Raw genomic sequence first — 20,117 nt, 5'->3', positions numbered from 1 at the left:
CTGCTGCCTTCTAGGCTTTTTTCAAGCCCAGTTATTAGTCTTGTGACTATTATACTAAATTCTTGTTCAAATATATTGTTTATATCTGTTTTGAGCAATTCTCTGGCTGTCATTTCTTCCTGAAATTTCTTTTGAGAACAATTCTTCTGTGTAATCATTTTGGCTAGTTGTCTGTCTTTTACATGATTTAATAGCTTGTTATGTGTTGTGCACCTGAGAGTACTACTGTATTAAAAAGGGGTCATACACTCTCCAGGGCCTTGCCTTTCAGGAAGTATTTTTAGAGTGTGTTGCATGCTCTCTGCTGTTGTGACTCTGGTTGCCTTATCTCCCTACTCGTAGTGGCAGTTTTGACCTTCCACCAGGTGTGCGTTGATTTGTTCACTGAAGTAACTCTGCAAAAAAATTGATAAAGGGAGGGGGTGGAAGAAACCTTATCCTATGCAAAGAGAAATGACAGGGGCAGGGAAAAAATTACCAGGCAGAGATTCAGAGAAACTATACAGCTTAATCCAGACACAGAGAGAGGAAAATAAAGAAGGCGATACAGAAGAGGTGTAAAAAGAATAGATTAAAAATACCTGCTTAAGCAAACCAACAACCAGAATAGAGAAGGGAAAGAAGATAAGAAAAGAAAAAGAAACCCACAACAACTACATATATATGTGTGTGTGTGTGTATGTATATATATATATATATATATATATATATATATATATATATATATACACACATGTATATATACAAATACATATATATGTGTGTGTATACACACACACACACACACACACACACACACACACATATGTGTATTGACCAAGAATCAGATCAGAAAATGCAAATCCCCTGGACCATTGTCTGATGATGCCTTGGAGCTGGTGGCTGTTCTGGTCTGGAGGAGGGGGCCTTCTGGTTCGGTCAATGTCAATCTCACTCCAGTAGACAGGCCGTTTCCAGGCCCAGAGAGGCAGAGTTTGGTGTAAGAAGGTCCCATCTCCACTGGGGGTCTGCTGTCCTGTTTCTTGAAGCCCCACCATGTTGGTGACCTGGAGAAAAATGGCATACCCCAATCTCTCCTCCCTAGACCAGGTGTTCCAAACCACACTGTTCAGGCAGTCCTCATACTGCCCCGTGGGCACAAGCGGGTTGGTTTGTCCCACTCCACAGTCTCATGTGCTCCCAGGTGCTCACTGAGATTCTTAAAGGATTCCACTCCTCCCACCCCAGTTCTGGAGTAGTGCCACTCCACCCAACTGACAAAGGGTCTCTGGCTGGCACCTCAAGGGTCTTTTGTCTTTGGAGTGGCTATCTACCTTCTTCTCACTCAAGGGGAGGGGACTGCTGTCTCCGACTGGGCCTCTGAGTTGACTACTGAGCCAGGGGCTGGCTCCCCCTGCCTCCTAGGGTGGCTGTGGTCCAGGAAAAGTGGAGCCAACCCTGGATCATCACTCCTAAGGCTGTTTGCACGTTAGAGACTGGCTCTCCATTTTTTTCCATACCCCAGTCCATGGTCTGGAGAAGTTTTTCTCTTGTCCAAATACAATCCCGCACTTCCATAGCCTTTCTTTCTCTTACTTTTGTCTCTCTACCGAAGAGGTTCCCCTTTAGTCTGTGCCTATGCTGCCTGTTTGATCTCTTTCAATTTTCAAGCATGCACCTCTGTTCTGCCAAGCTGTCTCCATGGGCCCCTGGAGATGTTTCTGCCACTCTGTAGCCTGGATTCTTGGAATTCCAAGTCTTCTGGCCTCAATACTGCTGTGTTCGAGGGATGAGGGAATTTCAGCCCCCCCCTCCCCCACTTCTCTATCATGTTGACTCCTCCCCCTATTTGTGTTTTTATTGTTGAGTTGTAAGAGTTATTGATATATTCTGGATAATAGACTCTGACCAGATACATGATCTGCAAATATTTTTTCCCCATTTTGTGAACTTTGATAGCATCGTTCAAAGCACAAAAATCTTAAAATTTTGATGAAGTCTAATTTATTTTTTCTTTTATTGCTTGTATTTTTGGTATTATGTCTTAAAAATCACATAATCCAAGATCACAAAGATTTAAATGTATGTTTTCTTCCAGTAGTTTCATAGGTTTAGCTCTTACATTTAGGTCTTTGATTCATTTTGAATTAATTTTTTGCATGTGGGTTCAACTTCATTCTTTGCATGTGGATATCTAGTTGTCTCAGCACCATTTGTTGAAGAGCCATACACTATTTGCAGATATCTTATTTAGAAGCATTTCTCAAAATTAAAAATATACATTTCTTGTATTCCAGGAATCCTATCTCTAATTTCTGGAATACTGATGTGAATATATAAAGACATATATTCAAAGACATAGGTCACAGCATTGTTTTAATTATAAAATATTGGATGCAATCAAGTGTCTTAAGTGAGTAATTGATAAGCAAATTGTGATATGTTTGTTTGGTGGAACACACTGTGTCTTAAATAGAATGAGGTAAAATTATATGTACTGACTTTAAAATATACTATTATATTTTAGAAGCACCTGGGTTGCTCAGTCAGTTAAGGGTCCAACTCTTGATGTCGGCTCAGGTCATGATCTCATGGTTTGTGAATTCAAGCCCTGTGTTGGGTCTGCACTGACAGTCCGGAGCCTGGTTGGGACTCTCTCTCTCTCCCTCTTTCACTGCTCCTCCCCCCTTTCAAAATAAATCAATAAACTAAAAAAGTTTTTTTTTTTTTTTTAATTTTTTTTTCAACGTTTATTTATTTTTGGGACAGAGAGAGAGACAGAGCATGAACGGGAGAGGGGCAGAGAGAGAGGGGGACACAGAATCGGAAACAGGCTCCAGGCTCTGAGCCATCAGCCCAGAGCCTGACGTGGGGCTCGAACTCACGGACCGCAAGATCGTGACCTGGCTGAAGTCGGACGCTTAACCAACTGCGCCACCCAGGCGCCCCTAAACTAAAAAAGTTTTTAAAAAGATACTATTACATCTTATTGAGTTAAAAATATTTATTGAGTGATACTGTTTACCAGGCACAATGCAAAGTGCTTAAAAAGTATTGAATTAGTTTTTAAATAAAGTATTGACTCATAATACCCCTTTGAGATAGCTGTTATTACTATCGTATTTTACAAGTGAAGTAGCTGAAGTTGTGGCATTCAAGCAACTTGCCCAAAGTCATAGCTAGCAGACAAGGCAGTATATAAATGTCTGAATCTAGAGTTTGCACTTTAATGCATTAGTTACAAATTAATATGCATATGTATTATTTGGAAACAAAGGTTTTCATGAGCATAGTGACAGTCTGATGGAATAACCAGCAAACTATCCATGGTCAGATTGGAAAGATAGGAAGGAAAGGGGAACAAACATGTACTGAGAATCTATTATGTGTCTTTTATTATGCTATGGTCCTTACATAAATTGTCTCATTTAATCCTTATGGCCTTGTTTTCAAAATATAAGTTACATACCTATTTTACAAAATAAGACCCTAAGAATCTAAGTGTCCAGTTGCATAGCAGGAGGCAAAGTGAGGCTTTCCAGGTTTAAAGAGTAACCTAAGCAACAGTGTGGAGAGGGTAGAGAATGGAGTGGTTGAGTAGCCTGACTAGAGCTGAGGGTTCATTTGGGAAGAGAAGGAAAACAAAGTAGGATTAGTGGAGCCATACTATGAAGTGTGTTCAATGCCAGACAGAGAACTGAGGAATGTTGACTTTGAAGAGGAGAGTGAAGGATTGGTGAGGATGAGAATGCAGGTGGGAAATACATCATCTTCATACACTTCTTCACTGATCAACTTTGTTATAACTGCATATTATTTTCATAAGTAAAATTATTGAGATAAAAGTATTCAACAAGCATTTTGAGTTCTAATTAGGTATCATAGTGTTCTTGATTCATGGTCATGCAAAGGCCATCAAGAATATACTGTAGTCGAAGAAAAATAAGTTTATTGGCTTTTTGCAGCAAGGGGGGAAATATGCCATGAGGAACACGGGGAATCCAATAGGAAGATGCTAGAAGGGATTTATTATATGATTTGGGTTTGTGTTAATTGACTTTGGGGAGAATGTAAAGAAATAGAGGTTTTCTCTGGATGCTGTCAGAAAGTGGAAGAAAATTCTATGATTAGGTATCTTTGTTTTTAAATTTTTAAAAAGTTTAAATCTTTATTTTTGAGAGAGAGTGAGAGAGGGAGGGAGAGAGAGTATGAGTGTGGGAGGGGCAGAGAGAGAGAGGGAGACACAGAATCTGACGCAGGCTCCAGGCTCTGAACTATCAGCACAGAACCCAATGTGGTGCTCAAACTCATGGACTGCAAGATCATGACATGAGCTGAAGTCAGACGCTTAACTGATTGAGCCAACCAGGTGCCCCTGTGATTAGGTATCTTAATTTTTATCTAGAAGGCAATTGGGCTGAAGCTTTACTGGGTAAGGAGGTGGCAGTCACTCATATTAGCCTAAAGAGGGGGATGTTTGGTCATTTTTTATAGTTGGGACTGTGTTCTTGATTTTGTCCGTGCCCAGACATAATTATGGAGTGGTCTTGTTTTGTCTTCATCTATCATGTTCACATAGTGACCTGGTTCGAGGTGGCATTCTGTGGAGTTGTTTATGTTCAACAGGTTTATACAGCAGGCTTGGCTGATAGTGCTAGGCCAGCTCCTGGCAGCACTAGCCTTGAGTGATAATTGCCAGGCCAGTTCCCTGGTTCCAGGGGCTGCTTTCCTCTCTGTCACTGTGTGGTTGGGATCCACAAAGGAAAAAGGTAATTCCTGTCCTCAAGGAGCTTTCTTAGGAGTACACGTAAATAAATAAATTATGCCACAACATGGTACATTTACATATAAATGCAACTTCAACAAATTATATTTTAGCTTGTATCTAAGTTTTATTTCAAACATACCACAAAGGAACTATATCTCTAAAAAAATTTGTTGAAAGAGTTCCTACTGGTCAAGAGAGTTTTGCTCCTCTCTTTTAATATAGAGAAACTGTGTTTAGATAAGCTTGTTGGACTAGGAATAAAAAATGAGTGTCTGTTAAAAATTATAGAAAGGTCTTGGGGAGCCTGGGTGGCTCATTCAGTTGGGCATCCAACTTCAACTCAGGTCATGATCTCATGGTTCCTGAGTAGAGTCCCATGTCAGACTCTCTGCAGACAGCTCAGAGTCTGGAGGCTACTTCGGATTCTGTGTCTTCCTCTCTCTCTGCTCCTGCCCTGACCATGGTGTCTCTCTCTCTCAAAAATAAATAAACATTAAAAAAATTATAGAAAGGTCTCATGGCTAGTTAAAAGCCACTGCACCTTTAGTGTACATTAAACATGTGCAGTCTTTTTGTGTTTCAATTATACCTAAAAAAACTGAAAAAAATCACTGCACCTTTAATAATTTGGTAAAGGTCATTAGACTTGTCCTAAAACTGAAGGTATATCTTTCAGGGAAGTCTAACTTCTCTCAAAAATTAATCCCATTTTATCACTCCAATTATTATAGGCTTTAGAAAAATTTCACTGCATATTGAATTACAGTGAATTTAGGTTTTAGTAGTCAGTATAGTTTTGTAAGCCGAGCACAATTCCAGTAGAAAAAGAAAGGCTTTTAATTACTCAGGGTAAGAACGAAAAGATTATTAAAAAAAAAAACTTTCACATCTCCAACTTATTCTTTACTGGAATTTGGAAGTATGGACATTTTTGGCTTAAGAATTTTGACTAATTCTCATTCTAAACAGGATATTTCTCAGGGCAAGTTTCATGTCCTTATTACGAAGACTGTAAATCAGGGGATTAAAGAGAGGAGTCATTATTGAATATGCCACTGTCAGGATCTTCTGCATCAAAGTTGGGATGCCATATGTAGGACTCACATACATTACCATGACTGTCCCATAAAAAAGAGACACCACAACTAAATGAGAACCACAGGTGGCAAAAGCCTTTCTCCGGCCAGCTGCAGAAGGGACCTGAAAAACAGCTCTGAGCAACAGGGTATAGGATCGAAGAATGTACATAATAGTAAAAAAGAGAACAAGGGAGCTCTGAGTATAGAAAACAAATTCAGTAATGGGGGCTGGAGCACAAGACAGAGACATCAGTGGATCCATATCACACAGGAAATGATCAATGATATTGGATCCACAGAAGGGGAGTTGGGAGATGAAGAAAATGGGGATTGGGTAGCCAAGGAATCCAGTAAGCCAGCAGAGAGACACCAGAATTCTACAGAGTTTCCCAGTCATGATGGTGGGGTAGTGCAGTGGGTGGCAGATGGCCAGGTACCGATCATAAGCCATGACTGCCAGGAAGAGACATTCAGTTGTGCCCAGGGAAAAGAAGAAGTAGAACTGGAGGAAGCAGGCAGAAAATGGAATGGTCTTGGTTTTGGAGAGAATGTTGGCTAACATGTTAGGAACTGTGGATGAAGCATACCAGATCTCAAGGAAGGCAAAATTTCCCAGCAGAAAGTACATTGGGGTATGCAGTCGTGGGTCCCATCTTATTGCGCAGATAATAGTTCCATTCCCCAGCAGCGTCAAGACATAAGCCACCAAAAAGAGTGAGAAGAGGAAAATCTGTATCTCCCAGCAACCAGGGAACCCCAGGAGAATAAACTCAGTCACAAGGTGAATGTGTGTTGCTGACCTGTTCATGGGTCTTAAACCTATGAAGAAGAAAAACATGAGGGTAACACAAGTTTCTTTGCTTCCTACATATCTCAAGAACTTAACTGAGAAGAGAACTTAAGCTCTACAGGAAAATATGAGATATTTTGAGACTAGATGGGAATAAATCTCACCTTATTTTGAATTGATTGTGGTTCTAAATCTTAGTTTTCTTTTGCTAGAATGCAGTGCAGCAAGAATTTTCCACATTAGTGGTACAATGTGAAAAATTTCTTTCTTTTTTGATTTCTTTGATCCCTAAGAAGACCTTTTATGATTTTGGTTTGTTTTTCTAAAGCTGATTATGAATCTTCAATGAACAAACTCATCCATTTTCTCTTACTCAGCTTACCTTGTTAAAAAAAGATTTTGAGGACAGCTAGTGTGATATTGGGTTAAACCTTGAAAAAAAAACAAAATTAGTTGACTTACTCATGGAGATAAAACTTACTCCAGGACATTGGATTTTCAGGATAGTCTAATCAAGTGAATTAATTGTCACAGTCATCACCTTAGTCAAGATTCAATTGAAGATTGAATATGCCACTGTCAGGATCTTCTGCATCAAAGTTGGGATGCCATATGTAGGACTCACATACATTATCATGACTGTCCCATAAAAAAGAGACACCACAACTAAATGAGAACCACAGGTGGCAAAGGCCTTTCTCCGGCTGTTCTTAAATTTTCCTTTAAAGATCTTTTAAATGTTTTTTTAAATTTATTTTTGAATATATATAGAGAGAGTGCAAGCAGGGCAGGGGCAAAGAGCGCTGATAGCAGTGAGCCGCACGTGGGGCTCAAACCCACAAACCATGAGATCATGACCTGAACTGAAGTCAGATGCTCAACTGTCTGAGCCACCCAGGTGCCCATAAAGATTTTCTTTTAAAGTATCAAAACAGTTCAGTGACACCTAAAAAAAATACAAAAGACCAACCATATCAAATATCTTTGCTCTAAAGAATAAGAATATTTTGAATTATTTCTATTTGCAAGTGTTTATTTTCATGTTTTTACACATACTATACAGAATGAACTGTCTTAGTTTTCATATTCAGATCCTACCTAGTTAAAATAAAGAAAATTATGTTTTCAGTGCAAAGTTTTAGTTCATTGAATAAATAATTTTGGATGATAAAAACAAAGGGATCTTAGATTGAATGGCATTTTTATCTGCAGTTTTATCTGGTATAGTTAATTATGTTTTCTGAAAGGGAGAGGGCAATTTCAAATATTTGGATAGGCATGTACTTTTCAATAGTATTTAAGAATTGAACAAAAAGGTACCAAGTTTTGTGTTTAAACAACAGAGTAATCTTGCAACTAATTAATATTAGAAAGCACTGAGTAAGAATCTTAAAAATGGTAGTTTCAATATTGAGTTTTCTTGTTAAACTTGTCAAACCACTTGCCTTGTCTAGTGGAGGTCACTAGATATAACTGTCAGGAATGGAAGATAAAGAAATTTGAAAAGCAAATAAGAACAGAGAAGATCTGGACTTTAGTATCACTAGTCCTCTGTTGGTGGTTTTTAAGGAAGCACAAAAAGGAGGCTTGTGCACCCAAGTTCTAAAGTTGGACAGTTTTCTAATCAATGTTGAACTTGAAATACATTTGTTAACCACCTTCACTGGATAAGGTGCTCAATGGACAATTCCCAGACTGTTATTTATGAAGCATAAATAAATCAATTTCCCTGCTATAGGTCAGGAACTAAGTCCAGATTGACAGATTCAAACTAGGAATCAGAGTCCTGAGATCTGTGCTTCCTATATTCTTTCTGAAACAATGGGCCATGCCATGCCTTCTTAATGTGAATAACATTTCAGGACACTCTCCATTATAATCAACAACTTCACACTTAATTTCATTTTTTCCTGCAACTGTACCCTGTAAAATTTATTAGCAGAAACATTATTTTTCCTGTAGCCTTTGGTGAAGGTGGTGGTAAGTATAATAGGATAATCAAAGGGTTGGGAATGTAATTGAAAAGCCAGGGTAATCAATTTTTATTTTAACCACTGATGAAATAAGCTGACTTCATAAAGTTCTGTATCACTCTACCCTCTAAAGCCTCCAAAAGTACTTGCTGGTAATAGGTAGGGCATTAGAATGGTGTATTTACCATTTTATACCATTAAAAAAATGCCATTTTCACGTTTTTGGCATTTATAAATCATTATATGAGCTACAATCCTAGCTTTTCCATACCTCCTTTCTAACACAAGAAACTAACCAACCAATCAACTCAGCATTCTTGGATGGCCACCTCAAGAATAATAGTTTGATTAAATAGCCTCCTTCCAAATGTCCCTCGCTTGATACACTGTCTTCTCAGTTTGTGTTAGAGAAGAATATAACACCTAATTACTCTTGGAAAGTGAGATTATTTTCAGAAGATGGTCCTTAATAATAAAAAAATAATAGTGGGGAAAAATGGTCCAGATAATCTACTTTAACGTTTTGTTTTACAGATAAGCTTCACAGAGGGTGCATGACTTTTTACCCAAGGAATGTAAATGTCACGTATTCATATATGGAATGTTCACACTGTACTACTACTGAGAAAAAATGACTAATCAGATTTACAGAGTAAAAGGCAGCCTGTAGTATATCACAGCAGTGGTTGTAATATGGACAATTAGTCCCTTTTTCTTACATACAATGATGGATTTCCTGGCTCAGCTTGGAAAAAGGGATGGACACAGAGGAGTTGAACATATAGGCATCTTCTCTTCACTGGCTTTGATGAGGAAAACTCCAGGTGAGGGCATTATATATGGTTCGCTGGACTTCCTTAATTTCTGGAGGCTCTAGAAGCGTATTCTCTACGCATTTACTGAGATCTTGTAACATGTAAAGCTGTGTTTAATCTCAGGGATTAATCCCTCTCAGGGATTACTCTAAAACTCGAAGACGCCCTCATGTTTCCCCTGGAGTGCATCCTCTTTCCAGTCTTTGAGGCTTATCCAGGTTTTGGTAGATTAGCTCCTAGTAGATTAGCTCTGTTGTGAAACAGAATCCAGGGGGAAATACTGAGTAAATTTCAGGATGCTTTCTATTGAAGAGATTGCATTCCACTAAAGAATCACCCTCAGTGGAGATAAGTGCAATAAATAAATGGAAAATTTGCCCATGATTTGAATTCTGAAACTGAGACATGTTTGTGAATAACTTTAAAGTTAAATTCACTATATTTTTCTGTAATGTAATCACCTGGTAGTCGGTACCAGATAGGAACTGCCTTGTGTGACTGAAATTCAAGATGGCAGAAGTCATTTAATTGACTAATCTAATCAAATTGTCAGTTTTCATTTTGATTTCATTTTCTAGTGGGGAATTTGAAATCAGTGCAAACACGAGAAGAAATTTTTTTATCGTTAGTCTTTTGTTTTTCTTCTGAAAAAATAAAGGTTTCTTCTGAGGGCTCTTTTTTTAAAATTAATTTTTATTTTTTTTTAAGATTTACATCCAAATTAGTTAGCATATAGTGAAACAATAATTTCAGGAGTAGATTTCTTAATGCCCTTTACCCATTTAGCCCATCCCCCCCTCCCACTACCCCTCCAACAACTCTCAGTTTGTTTTCATATTTATGAGTCTCTTCTGTTTTGTCTCCCTCCCTGTTTTTATATTATTTTTGTTTTCCTTCCCTTATGTTCATCTGTTTTGTCTCTTCAAGTCCTCAAATGAGTGAAGTCATATGATTTTTGTCTTTCTCTGACTAATTTCACTTAGCATAATACCCTCCAGTTCAATCCACATAGTTGCAAACGGCAAGATTTCATTCTTTTTGATTGCCAAGTAATACTCCATTGTGTGTATGTATACATATATGGTGTATATATATATCATATATATATGGTATATATATATATGGTGTGTATATATATATATATGATATATATATATATATATATATATATCATATATATATATGCCACATCTTCTTTATCCATTCATCCATCGATGGACATTTGGGCTCTTTGCATACTTTGGCTATTGTTGATATGCTGCTATGTACATGGGGGTGCATGTGTCCCTTCGAAACAGCACACCTGTATCCCTTGGATAAATACCTAGTAGTGCAATTGCTGGGTCATAGCGTAGTTCTATTTTTAGTTTTTTGAGGAACCTCAATACTGTTTTCCAGAGTGGCTGCACCAGCTTGCATTGCCACCAACGATGCAAAAGAGATCCTCTTTCTCCGCGTCCTTGCCAACATCTGTTGTTGCCTGAGTTGTTAATGTTAGCCATCCTGACAGGTGTAAGGTGGTATCACTGAGGGCTCTTTTTAACCACTTCTTTAAAATATGATTCCTAGGAAAAGGTGACAGTGATGACCAATGAGAAAATCTTGGGATAGCTTTTAAGTGAACTTGATGTTCAGTGATACTCTACACCATTTCCCAACTGAGTATTCTTGGTTCCTTTGTTAAATATTAGGTGACCATATTTGTAAGGGTTTATTTCTTGGCTCTTATTCTGTTCTGTTCACTTCTGTGTCTATTTTTGTACCAATACCCTTACTGTTTTGATTATTACAACAGCTTTGCAGTATAGCTTGAAATCAGGAAGTGTGATGCCTCCAGCTTTGTTCTTCCTTGGGATTGCTTTGCATTATTCAGGATCTTTTGTGGTTCCATTCAAATTTTAGGGTTTTTTTTTCCTCTTTCTGTTAAAAAATGCCATTGGAATTTTGATAGGGATTGCATTGTCTTTTTTCAGTTTCTTTCATCAAAGTCTTATCGTGTTCAGTGTACAGATCTTTCACTTATTTGGTTAAATTCATTCTTAAGCATTTTATTGTTTTCGATGCTATTGTAAATGGGATTGTTTTCTTTATTTCTTTTTCAGATATTTCATAGTGTATATAAACACAACTGATTTCCATATGTTGATTTTTTATCCTGCAATTTTGTTCAATTTTTTGATAGTTCTAATAATTTTTTGGTGGAGTCTGTAGAATTTCCTATATATGTGATCATGTAATCTGCAGAAACAATTTTTTTTCAATATATGAAATTTATTGTCAAATTGGTTTCCATACAACACCCAGTGCTCATCCCAAAAGGTGCCCTCCTCAATACCCATCACCCACCCTCCCCTCCCTCCCACCCCCCATCAACCCTCAGTTTGTTCTCAGTTTTTACCAGTCTCTTATGCTTACTGCAGAAACAATTTACCTTCTTTTCTTGTTTGGATATCTTTTATTTCTTTTTCTTGACTGATTGCTCTGACTAGGACTTCCAGGACTACCACTGAATAGGAATGGTAAGTGTGGACACCTTTGTTTGTTTCTAATCTTAGCAGAAAAGCTTTTGACCTTTGACCATTAAGTAGGATGCTTGCTGTGGACTTGTCATATATGGCTTTTATGATTTTGAGGTATATTTCTTCTGTACCCACATTTTTGAGAGTTTTTTTAAGAAAGGGTATTGTATTTTTTCAAATGCTTTTTCTACATCTATTGACATGATCATAAGATTTTTTCCCTCATTATGTTAATGTGGTGTATCACGTATATTGATTTGCTTATGTCAAACCATCCTTGTGTCCCAAGGATAAGTCCCACTTGATCATGGTTTTATGATCCTTTTAGTGTATTGTTGAATTTGGTTTCCTAATATTTTGTTGAGAATTCTTTGCATGTATATTAATTGGGGATATTGGCAGTAGTTTTCTTGTAGTGTCTTTTTTTGGCTTTGGTATCAAGGTAATGGTGGCCTTGTATCATCCTTAGTAACAATACTTTGGCAGCCATACATGAGACAAAGTGGGAGCTTTGAGATCTGTACAAGAGATTGTGAAACCCCAGTGCAGCCCATGATCAAAGAGGACCATTTTGAGTAGGCAGATCCATGCCCAGGTGGCAGACTCACTAACCTGGTTCCTAAGTATAGATTCAGAAACAGCCCCATCTCTCTGTGGACTTGGCTAAACTATATTTGGCCTTAGTTTCACCACCAACACCATCCATCCACCAAAGGACATGGTAGGGGTCACACTTGCCTGTGTCTGCCAACCTCAGTCTGGCTATGGCCCCTGAAGTGCCCTGTGACCCAGCTCTAGCCTTAGTAATACTGAGGGACTGGGTTGTAGACACATGTTCATGTCCCTGAAGCAGGCCCTATGAACTTGGTCCAACTGTAGATCCTGAAATGGCTGTTTAACTCAGCCATAGACCAGGAACACTCCTGCTGCCAAGCATCAAAAAGTAAAAATACCTAGGGATAAATTTAATTAAGGAGGTGAAAGATCTATACACTGAAAACTTTAGGACATTGATGAAAGAAGTTGAAGAAAGACACAAACAGATGGAAAGATATCCTGTTCATGGATTAGAAGAATTAATATTATTAAAATGCCCATCCTACCAAAAGTCGTCTATAGACTCAATGTAATTAAGTATGAAAAGTGAGAAATGTGTTAAGTAACTTGAGGTGGTAATCATTTCACAATGTATACATATATTAAATCATCATGTTGTATATCTTAAAAAACTTGCTGTGCAACTTAAAATATAAAAATTTTATTTGTCAATCATACTTCAATAAAGCAGGAATAAATGAAGGAGAAATATATACTTTCTTATAAAAACAAAACTGAGAAAATTTACTGCCAAGTAGACTTGCACTATGAATAATGTTTAATTTTTCAGTCAGAAGGAATGTGATACCAGATGGACACGTGCATCCACCAAAGAAATGAAAAGCATTGGGAATGGAATAAAAGAAACATTTATGGTAGCAATATTTTGTGTTTATGGCATAAGTAAAAGTAAAATTTATAACATAAAAATACCCCAAAGGATGAGAGTGAGGAATTGGGGATATACTGGTGTAAGTCTCTTTCACAACACTTGAAGTAGTATGATATTATTTGAATTTAGACTCCGACTAAATATTTTAAACCCTAGAAAAACAATTTTAAATATTTTAAACACATAAAAGTAATAGGGAAGTGATGGAGTTAAAGTAGATTCATAAAAAATAACACAAAGAAGGCAGGAAAGAAAAAGGGAAAGAACTGAACAGATAGAATAAAGAGAATGTAATTAGCAAAATGGTCATTTTAATCCAATCACATTGGAAATTAGATTAAATATAAATGATCTAAAGAAACTAATTAAGAGACTGAGAGTCTAAATTAGAAAAAAAGGGACGATGCAACAAAATACTGTCTATAAAAAGTCCTCTTTAAATAAAAATAATTAAAAGTAAAATACTAGAAAAACATGCACGATTCAAACATTGAACAAAAAGAAGTTGGAATAGCCACTTTAATATTAGACAAAGTAGACTTCAGAATGAAGAACATTACCAGAAAGAAGGACACTATATGACTCAAAAGGGGTCATTTCTCCAGGAAAAAAAGGTAGGAGATACCTAACAACACAGCTTCAGGATACATAAGCAAAATCTGATCGAAGTGAGGTTAACTCACGCAGTGAATTTTACTTATTGGTGTCTTATTAGCACAACAGAGCTGATCTGGGAGAGAAAGCCTGCTCCCAAAGAAAGGGAATAACCCTTTTCAAGCCACTCAGTGAGTCAACAGGAATGAGGATGAGAGATCTGATGTCATAACTCTGAAACTGATAGATAAGAGAGTCCAAATCTCAAAAAAAAAAATGAATAAAATTGAATATAAAGGAACATAAAGATAACAAAAAACTTGTATTACAGCTAAACAGGTGTTGCTGTAGTGATTGCATCATCATAAGAGTAATTTGTCTATTGAACAAAATAGACATTGGCTCTAAGAATAGCATGAGAGTTTCTGATCACCAGTGGGAAACTGAGTCCCAAAGGCCAATCAGTGGGCTCCTGAGGGAAGAGAACATTGGGGATATAACTGATAATCTTCTGTCATGAATTCTCACTTTTGGTCCCAGGAGACTATATCCCTTAGGAGCAATCAGATACAGATTTCAGAGAAACATAAATCAGTCTCTGTTGTGTAGCATATATGCCAATTTTTCTCCAAATGAATGTCCTGTGCCCAGCAATATAAACACCTTCTCTGGGCTGCTGGATGTCAAGGATGCCACATCCTCCATCGTGCCTGCCTCTTGCTGCAGTGCAAACAGAAGATTTCAGGTCAGACCTGCCAGTTCTATGAGGAGGTAGGTTTGGAAGAGATACAAGTTTAGGAGAGTTCTTAGGTGTGTCTTCTAGCTCTGCCTTCTTTTATGTGGTTGTGGAAACAATAGCACCTCAAGTTACATGAAGAATGTAAGGACATTCATCTTTGCAACTAAGAGGGCTGGGAATCAAGGAAGTGAGAGAGATGAGCATGAGGAAGTATGGAAAGTCCATCCTTAGTAACCAGGAGGTATATCCAGTCAGAACCAGCTCTTTGGGGGAAACAGCATGTTAGGAAAGTGACATCTGGAAATGACTGGCAAAGTGGCGATGAGGAGCAGGGCAGAAAAAACTTCAGCTCTCTCTTATTTTAGCTGTGTTCGGCTCTGCCACAGAGCAGATGATCAGCCATTTCGAGGAGGGAAAACATGACTGAACACGCCCACTTGGTGGGTTCATTCCCACATGGCTTACAAAGTCATTGCAATCCTCATAGACATTAATCACCAAATATTGCCTCCTTTTACACCTCTTTCCTCATGGATTCTTTGACTTCTGGGTTACACTGAATTCCTGCTACAGAGGAATTACTCAATGCTTGATATTGCCAAACATGATCCAGTCACAGACCAAAGAGGAGCCTTACAGTGAAGTGTGATGTGGAAAATTCTGAACTTCCCTGATCCCTTGTGTCACCAATTGAAATCATTAAGATCACCCTTAAAGCTATGACATTATGCAATCTGGAAAGTCATGCATTTTATAACTGATACATTAATAAATATTCTTAGCTAGAATAATTAAAATAATCTGGGTCTGTATTCTGCACTTATATTTTTCTTGAATAAATGTCATCACTCAATCGTGTCACTTGGGTCGTTTAGGTCCAAATGATGAATGTCCTTCACTAGTGAAGGGGATCCTAAAATAAATTAATAAATTAAGACAAAACTACTAACAATGGAATTGTAGACAATTTCATAGGCTTTGTTTTGCTTTCACACATGGAAATCACACATCTACGACTAAAGCAGAGAAGGAAATTTTCACAAAAATTCTCCTTCAACTTCCCAAAACAATGCAACTTTCCACATCTAAAGTAGGATGTGGGCAACAGAGGGAGTGAGGAAGTAGGAGGGGAATCCTTGTCTAGAGGGACAGTTTATGGCTCCCACCACTGTTCCTGGTTCCCAGAGGCCTCTGCTTGGGATTATCTGACATTTGTGAGCCTCTGCCTCTATCCATAACCCAAAATAGAGGCTTTACTAAGTATCATGACACTTTAGGCAAAACCCTCAAAAATCCTCAAATAATATACCAGATACATGCTCAGTTTTTCTACCTGTAAGTAGGGATTTAACCTAGACCAAAATTTTATAGAAGTATTTTAACTCATCACGTAAAAGAACCAATATGAAAGCCATTATGTAGATGTCTGGGAGTTCAAATTTTTATTTACTTAACCATGATGAACACTGAATAATAGATGGTACGTTTGATGTTTTTGTCTCCATTATTGGATGATCTTAGGATGCCAAAACTTATAATTCCAACACTGATCCAGAATAACACTGAAATGTATAAATATTTCTGCACCTTGTTACCTTTCTCCCTCTTCTGATGCCTAACTTTTTTATCTCTGATTCCAAAGATTTAAGTAATTGAAATTCTGTGTCAAATTTTAAGGGTCTATATATCTTAATCTATAGATAAAAGTGCACGATTTTCTTACTTACCTACTTTTGTTAGTACTGTCATTAACATTCTTCAACTGCTTATCACATAAGATCTTTTCTTTTACCATGAGAAAATTCTGAAAGAGAAATGGGAGAATAGAGAGATTCAAAATCTGATCATACCAGCACTCTGAAAGGTTGATAGTCTTTAGTAGTATAGTTATATTATTTATTTAATGGAATTACAAAATCTGAAGGAGTCTGGGATCTCTACAAAGGAAATATTCCTGAGGATTAAGGTCATCTTTGTCATTGACACTTCTTCCTCTCTACCCCTTTAGGAAGCCATGAATATGTCAGGAGTCAGCACAGTGACCGAATTCATACTACTGAGTTTTCCGTGCTCCAGAGAGATTCAGGTCCTCCTTTTCGTGTTGTTCTTTGTGTCCTACATCCTGACACTGATGGGGAACGGGGCCATTGTCTGTGCAGTGAAGCTGGATCACAGGCTTCACACCCCCATGTACATTCTGCTGTCCAACTTCTCATTCCTGGAGATCTGTTACATCAACACCACTGTTCCCAATATGTTAAAGAACTTCCTATCTGAGACCAAAACCATCTCTTTCACTGCTTGCTTCTTCCAGTTCTATTTCTTCTTCTCCATGGGCATTACTGAGACTTTCTTACTGCCCCTCATGGCTTTTGATCGGTACTTGGCCATCTGTCGGCCTCTCCATTATCCTAACATCATGAGTAGCCACTTCTGCATGAACCTGGTGGCCCTCTGCTGGGTCACAGCCTTCCTCTGCTATCCAGTCCCTATCTATTTTATCACACAACTCCCCTTTTGTGGCCCCAATACCATTGACCACTTTGTCTGTGACCCTGGTCCTCTTCTGGCTCTGTCCTGCATCCCTGCCCCTGGAATTGAGCTTTCCTGTTCTATATTGAGCTCTCTTATTATCTTCATCAGCTTCTTCTTCATCCTTGCATCCTACACCCTGGTTCTCAGAGCAGTGTTGCGTGTCCCTTCAGCAGCTGGCCGACGTAAGGCCTTCTCCACCTGTGGCTCCCACCTGACTGTGGTGTCTCTCTTCTATGGATCCATCATGGTCATGTACATCAGCCCAACCTCTGAAAATGCAGCTGGGATACAGAAGATTGTAACCTTGTTCTACTCATCAGTGACCCCACTTATAAACCCACTGATCTACAGTCTCCGGAACAATGACGTGAAGGCTGCCTTGAGAAAAATTCATATGTGCACAAAAATTAGTCAAAGCAAATGAGTACTCATTCTAGTGTACCTAGATCAGCCCCAATCCACAGACTCATCTTATAGAGCCACTATTTTAGATAAATATGTGACATATATTTGGGAAAAGTGAAGGAGGCTGCAGTGATTACTAAAGGTGACTCAAACACTAATGACAGTAGCAGAAGTTTCTTTTCCTGAGTCAATTTTGAAATCCTCCATTTATAAAGTAAGGACCAGATTACATTCTTCTTATCTTTTATCTATGCAAGATAATTAAGATACCTGGAAACAAGATCACATTTTTAAAATGGTTAGCACTTAGGGGCATCACGATTTGGGTTAGTTTCATGTGAAGGGAGGTTGAGTTGAATGCACAGCCCAAAAGAGGAAAAGCCAGTGATTCTAAGAGATTGAGATGAAGACAGATGCAGATGAATTTGATGACTGCTCCCTGGTTATTTGACCTAACAGTTCAGTCAAAAAATAAATTAGTCAGTTGGCTTCTGGGGTTGGTACACTTAATTCACCCATTCATTTGCCTCTCTGATATCCCTCCCTTTGTGAAACTCACATTATCATGAGAGAGACAGTTAATAAGCAGATAACTCAAAGATCTATAATACCAGAGGTACTATAAGAGGAAAAACAGAGAATCAATACAAAAATTGTAGTGGTAGGATAGGGCATAACTTAGATCAGAGTATCAGAGAGTATTTTTGTGAGGTGATATTTTAATGTACGGGAATAAGCCATGCAGAAATCTAGGGGAATTAAATTCCACATAAGTGCAGGTGTAATTAAGGGTTTTTCAAAGATAATAAAGGTTAATTTTGGCCATCCTGAAGAAAATGGTATATGAAACTGGAGAGATAGGAATCTGATTACTAGAAACATCAAGGTTACAATAGAATATTTTATCTGAACTTTGGGGAAGCCTGCTCAATACTATATACTAAGGGTAAGGCTTAATAAAAATTGTAATTTAATAAAAATCTCACCTTGGGTGGCTCAGTTGGTTAAGCATCCGACTTCAGCGTAGGTCATGATCCTACCATGCATGAGTTCGAGCCCTGTGTTGGGCTCTGTGCTGACAACTTAGAGCCTGGAGCCTGCTTCAGATTCTGTGTCTCCCTCTCTCTCTGTTCCTGCCCCACTCACGCTCTGTCTCTCAAAGATGAATAAATGTTAAATAAAAAAAGAAAGAGAAATATTAATTTAAAAAGAAAAGGAGTGTAATGAAGATTTGTGACTCATAAAATCTTAAATTGGTAAAATTACTCATAATTGGTAAATTACTCATAAATTGGTAAAAAGTCAAGTTCCCAGTTATAAATTTTCTTTAAAGCAAATTCCCCATTTAAATTGTATTAGATAATGTAGTTAAATGAGCAAGTTGGTACATAAACATCTAAGTAATATGTAATATATCTGCACACATGAAACTATATTCCAGTTAACACCCATCCTGAGAAAAGTTCTTAGCAAACTGGGGATAGAAACTTCTTTGATCTGTAGTAGACATTTTCAAAACCCTGAGTCTGACATCATACTTGTGAAAATGAATGCTTTTCCTCTAAAATCAGGAACAAGACAAGAATGTTTGCTCTCACCACTTTTTTTTTAATGTTTACTTATTTTTGACAGAGACAGAGAGAGAGAGAGAGAGAGAGAGAGAGAGAGAGAGAGAGAGCGAGCCAGAGCATGAGCAGGGGAGGGGCAGAGAGAGAGGGAGACACAGAATCCAAAGCAGGCTCCAGGCTCTGAGCTGTCAGTACAGAGCCCCACATGGGGCTCGAACTCACAGACCACAAGATCATGACCTGAGCTGAAGTTGGATGCTCGACCAAGTGAGCCACCCAGGCGCCCCAGCTCTCATCACTTCTATTTAGCGTTATACTGAAAGTGCAATCAGACAAAGGAAAAACAAAAGTCATCTAGATAGAAGATTGTCTTTCATTAGATATGAAATGATTATGTAGAAAATTCAATGAAATCTACAAAAAAGGCTACTAGAAGTATTAAAAATAAGATTTTTTAGATGTCAAGATATAAGATCCATATACAAAAATCTCTTTATTTCTATATGCAATTGCTAGAAACAATTAGATGTTGGTATTAAAAAACACCGTTTATAAGTCACAAAAATATTTAATAGAAGTAAATCTGATAGAAGATGTGAAAGACCTATGCAATGAAAACTAAAAAGCGTTGCTGAGAGAAATCAAAGATGTAAATAAATTTAAATATATAACTTGATTATGGGCTGGAAAACTCAATATATGTATATGTGTATATGTATATGTATATATATATATATATATATATATATATATATATATATATATATATATTTAAATTTGAGCATAGTTGACCCATAATGTTACATTAGTTTTAAGTGTACAACATAGTGATTCAGCAGCTCTATATGTTATGCTGTGCTCACA

The 20,117-nt window shown here is 37.7% G+C and overlaps 2 protein-coding genes across 3 annotated transcripts; one reads left to right on the top strand and one right to left on the bottom strand.

Moving 5' to 3' along the window:
• Nucleotides 1-5,683: 5,683 nt before the first annotated feature.
• Nucleotides 5,684-6,664, bottom strand: LOC101090191 (olfactory receptor 11H4). Its single transcript, XM_011283099.2, has one exon. It carries the CDS (start codon nt 6,662-6,664, stop codon nt 5,684-5,686), a length of 981 nt encoding a protein of 326 aa, XP_011281401.2.
• Nucleotides 6,665-8,011: 1,347 nt separating this feature from the next.
• Nucleotides 8,012-18,106, top strand: LOC101090443 (olfactory receptor 11H6-like). Of its 2 annotated transcripts, XM_045059616.1 has the most exons (2): nt 8,012-8,069; nt 16,776-18,106. In XM_045059616.1, the coding sequence occupies exons 1-2, from the start codon at nt 8,012-8,014 to the stop codon at nt 17,702-17,704; spliced, it is 987 nt and encodes a 328-aa protein (XP_044915551.1). In that variant the 3' UTR covers nt 17,705-18,106. The 2 variants fall into 2 exon arrangements, with proteins under 2 accessions (XP_044915551.1, XP_011281400.3); XM_011283098.3 differs by lacking the exon at nt 8,012-8,069 and having other exon boundaries at nt 16,760-18,106.
• The last annotated feature ends 2,011 nt before the right edge of the window (nt 18,107-20,117 follow it).

This window comes from Felis catus, chromosome B3 (assembly GCF_018350175.1).
Source record: "Felis catus isolate Fca126 chromosome B3, F.catus_Fca126_mat1.0, whole genome shotgun sequence".
Classification (NCBI taxonomy): Eukaryota; Metazoa; Chordata; class Mammalia; order Carnivora; family Felidae; genus Felis; species Felis catus.
This window is presented reverse-complemented; position numbering and strand designations above follow the sequence as displayed.

Coding starts and splice junctions, on each gene's coding strand:
- LOC101090191 (XM_011283099.2), bottom strand. CDS start 6,664: ATGTTTTTCTTCTTCATAGGTTTAAGACCCATGAACAGGTCAGCAACA.
- LOC101090443 (XM_045059616.1), top strand. CDS start 8,012: ATGGTAGTTTCAATATTGAGTTTTCTTGTTAAACTTGTCAAACCACTT. Junction 8,070..16,775: donor CAAACCACTTGCCTTGTCTA/GTGGAGGTCACT, acceptor ATATGTCAGGAG/TCAGCACAGTGACCGAATTC.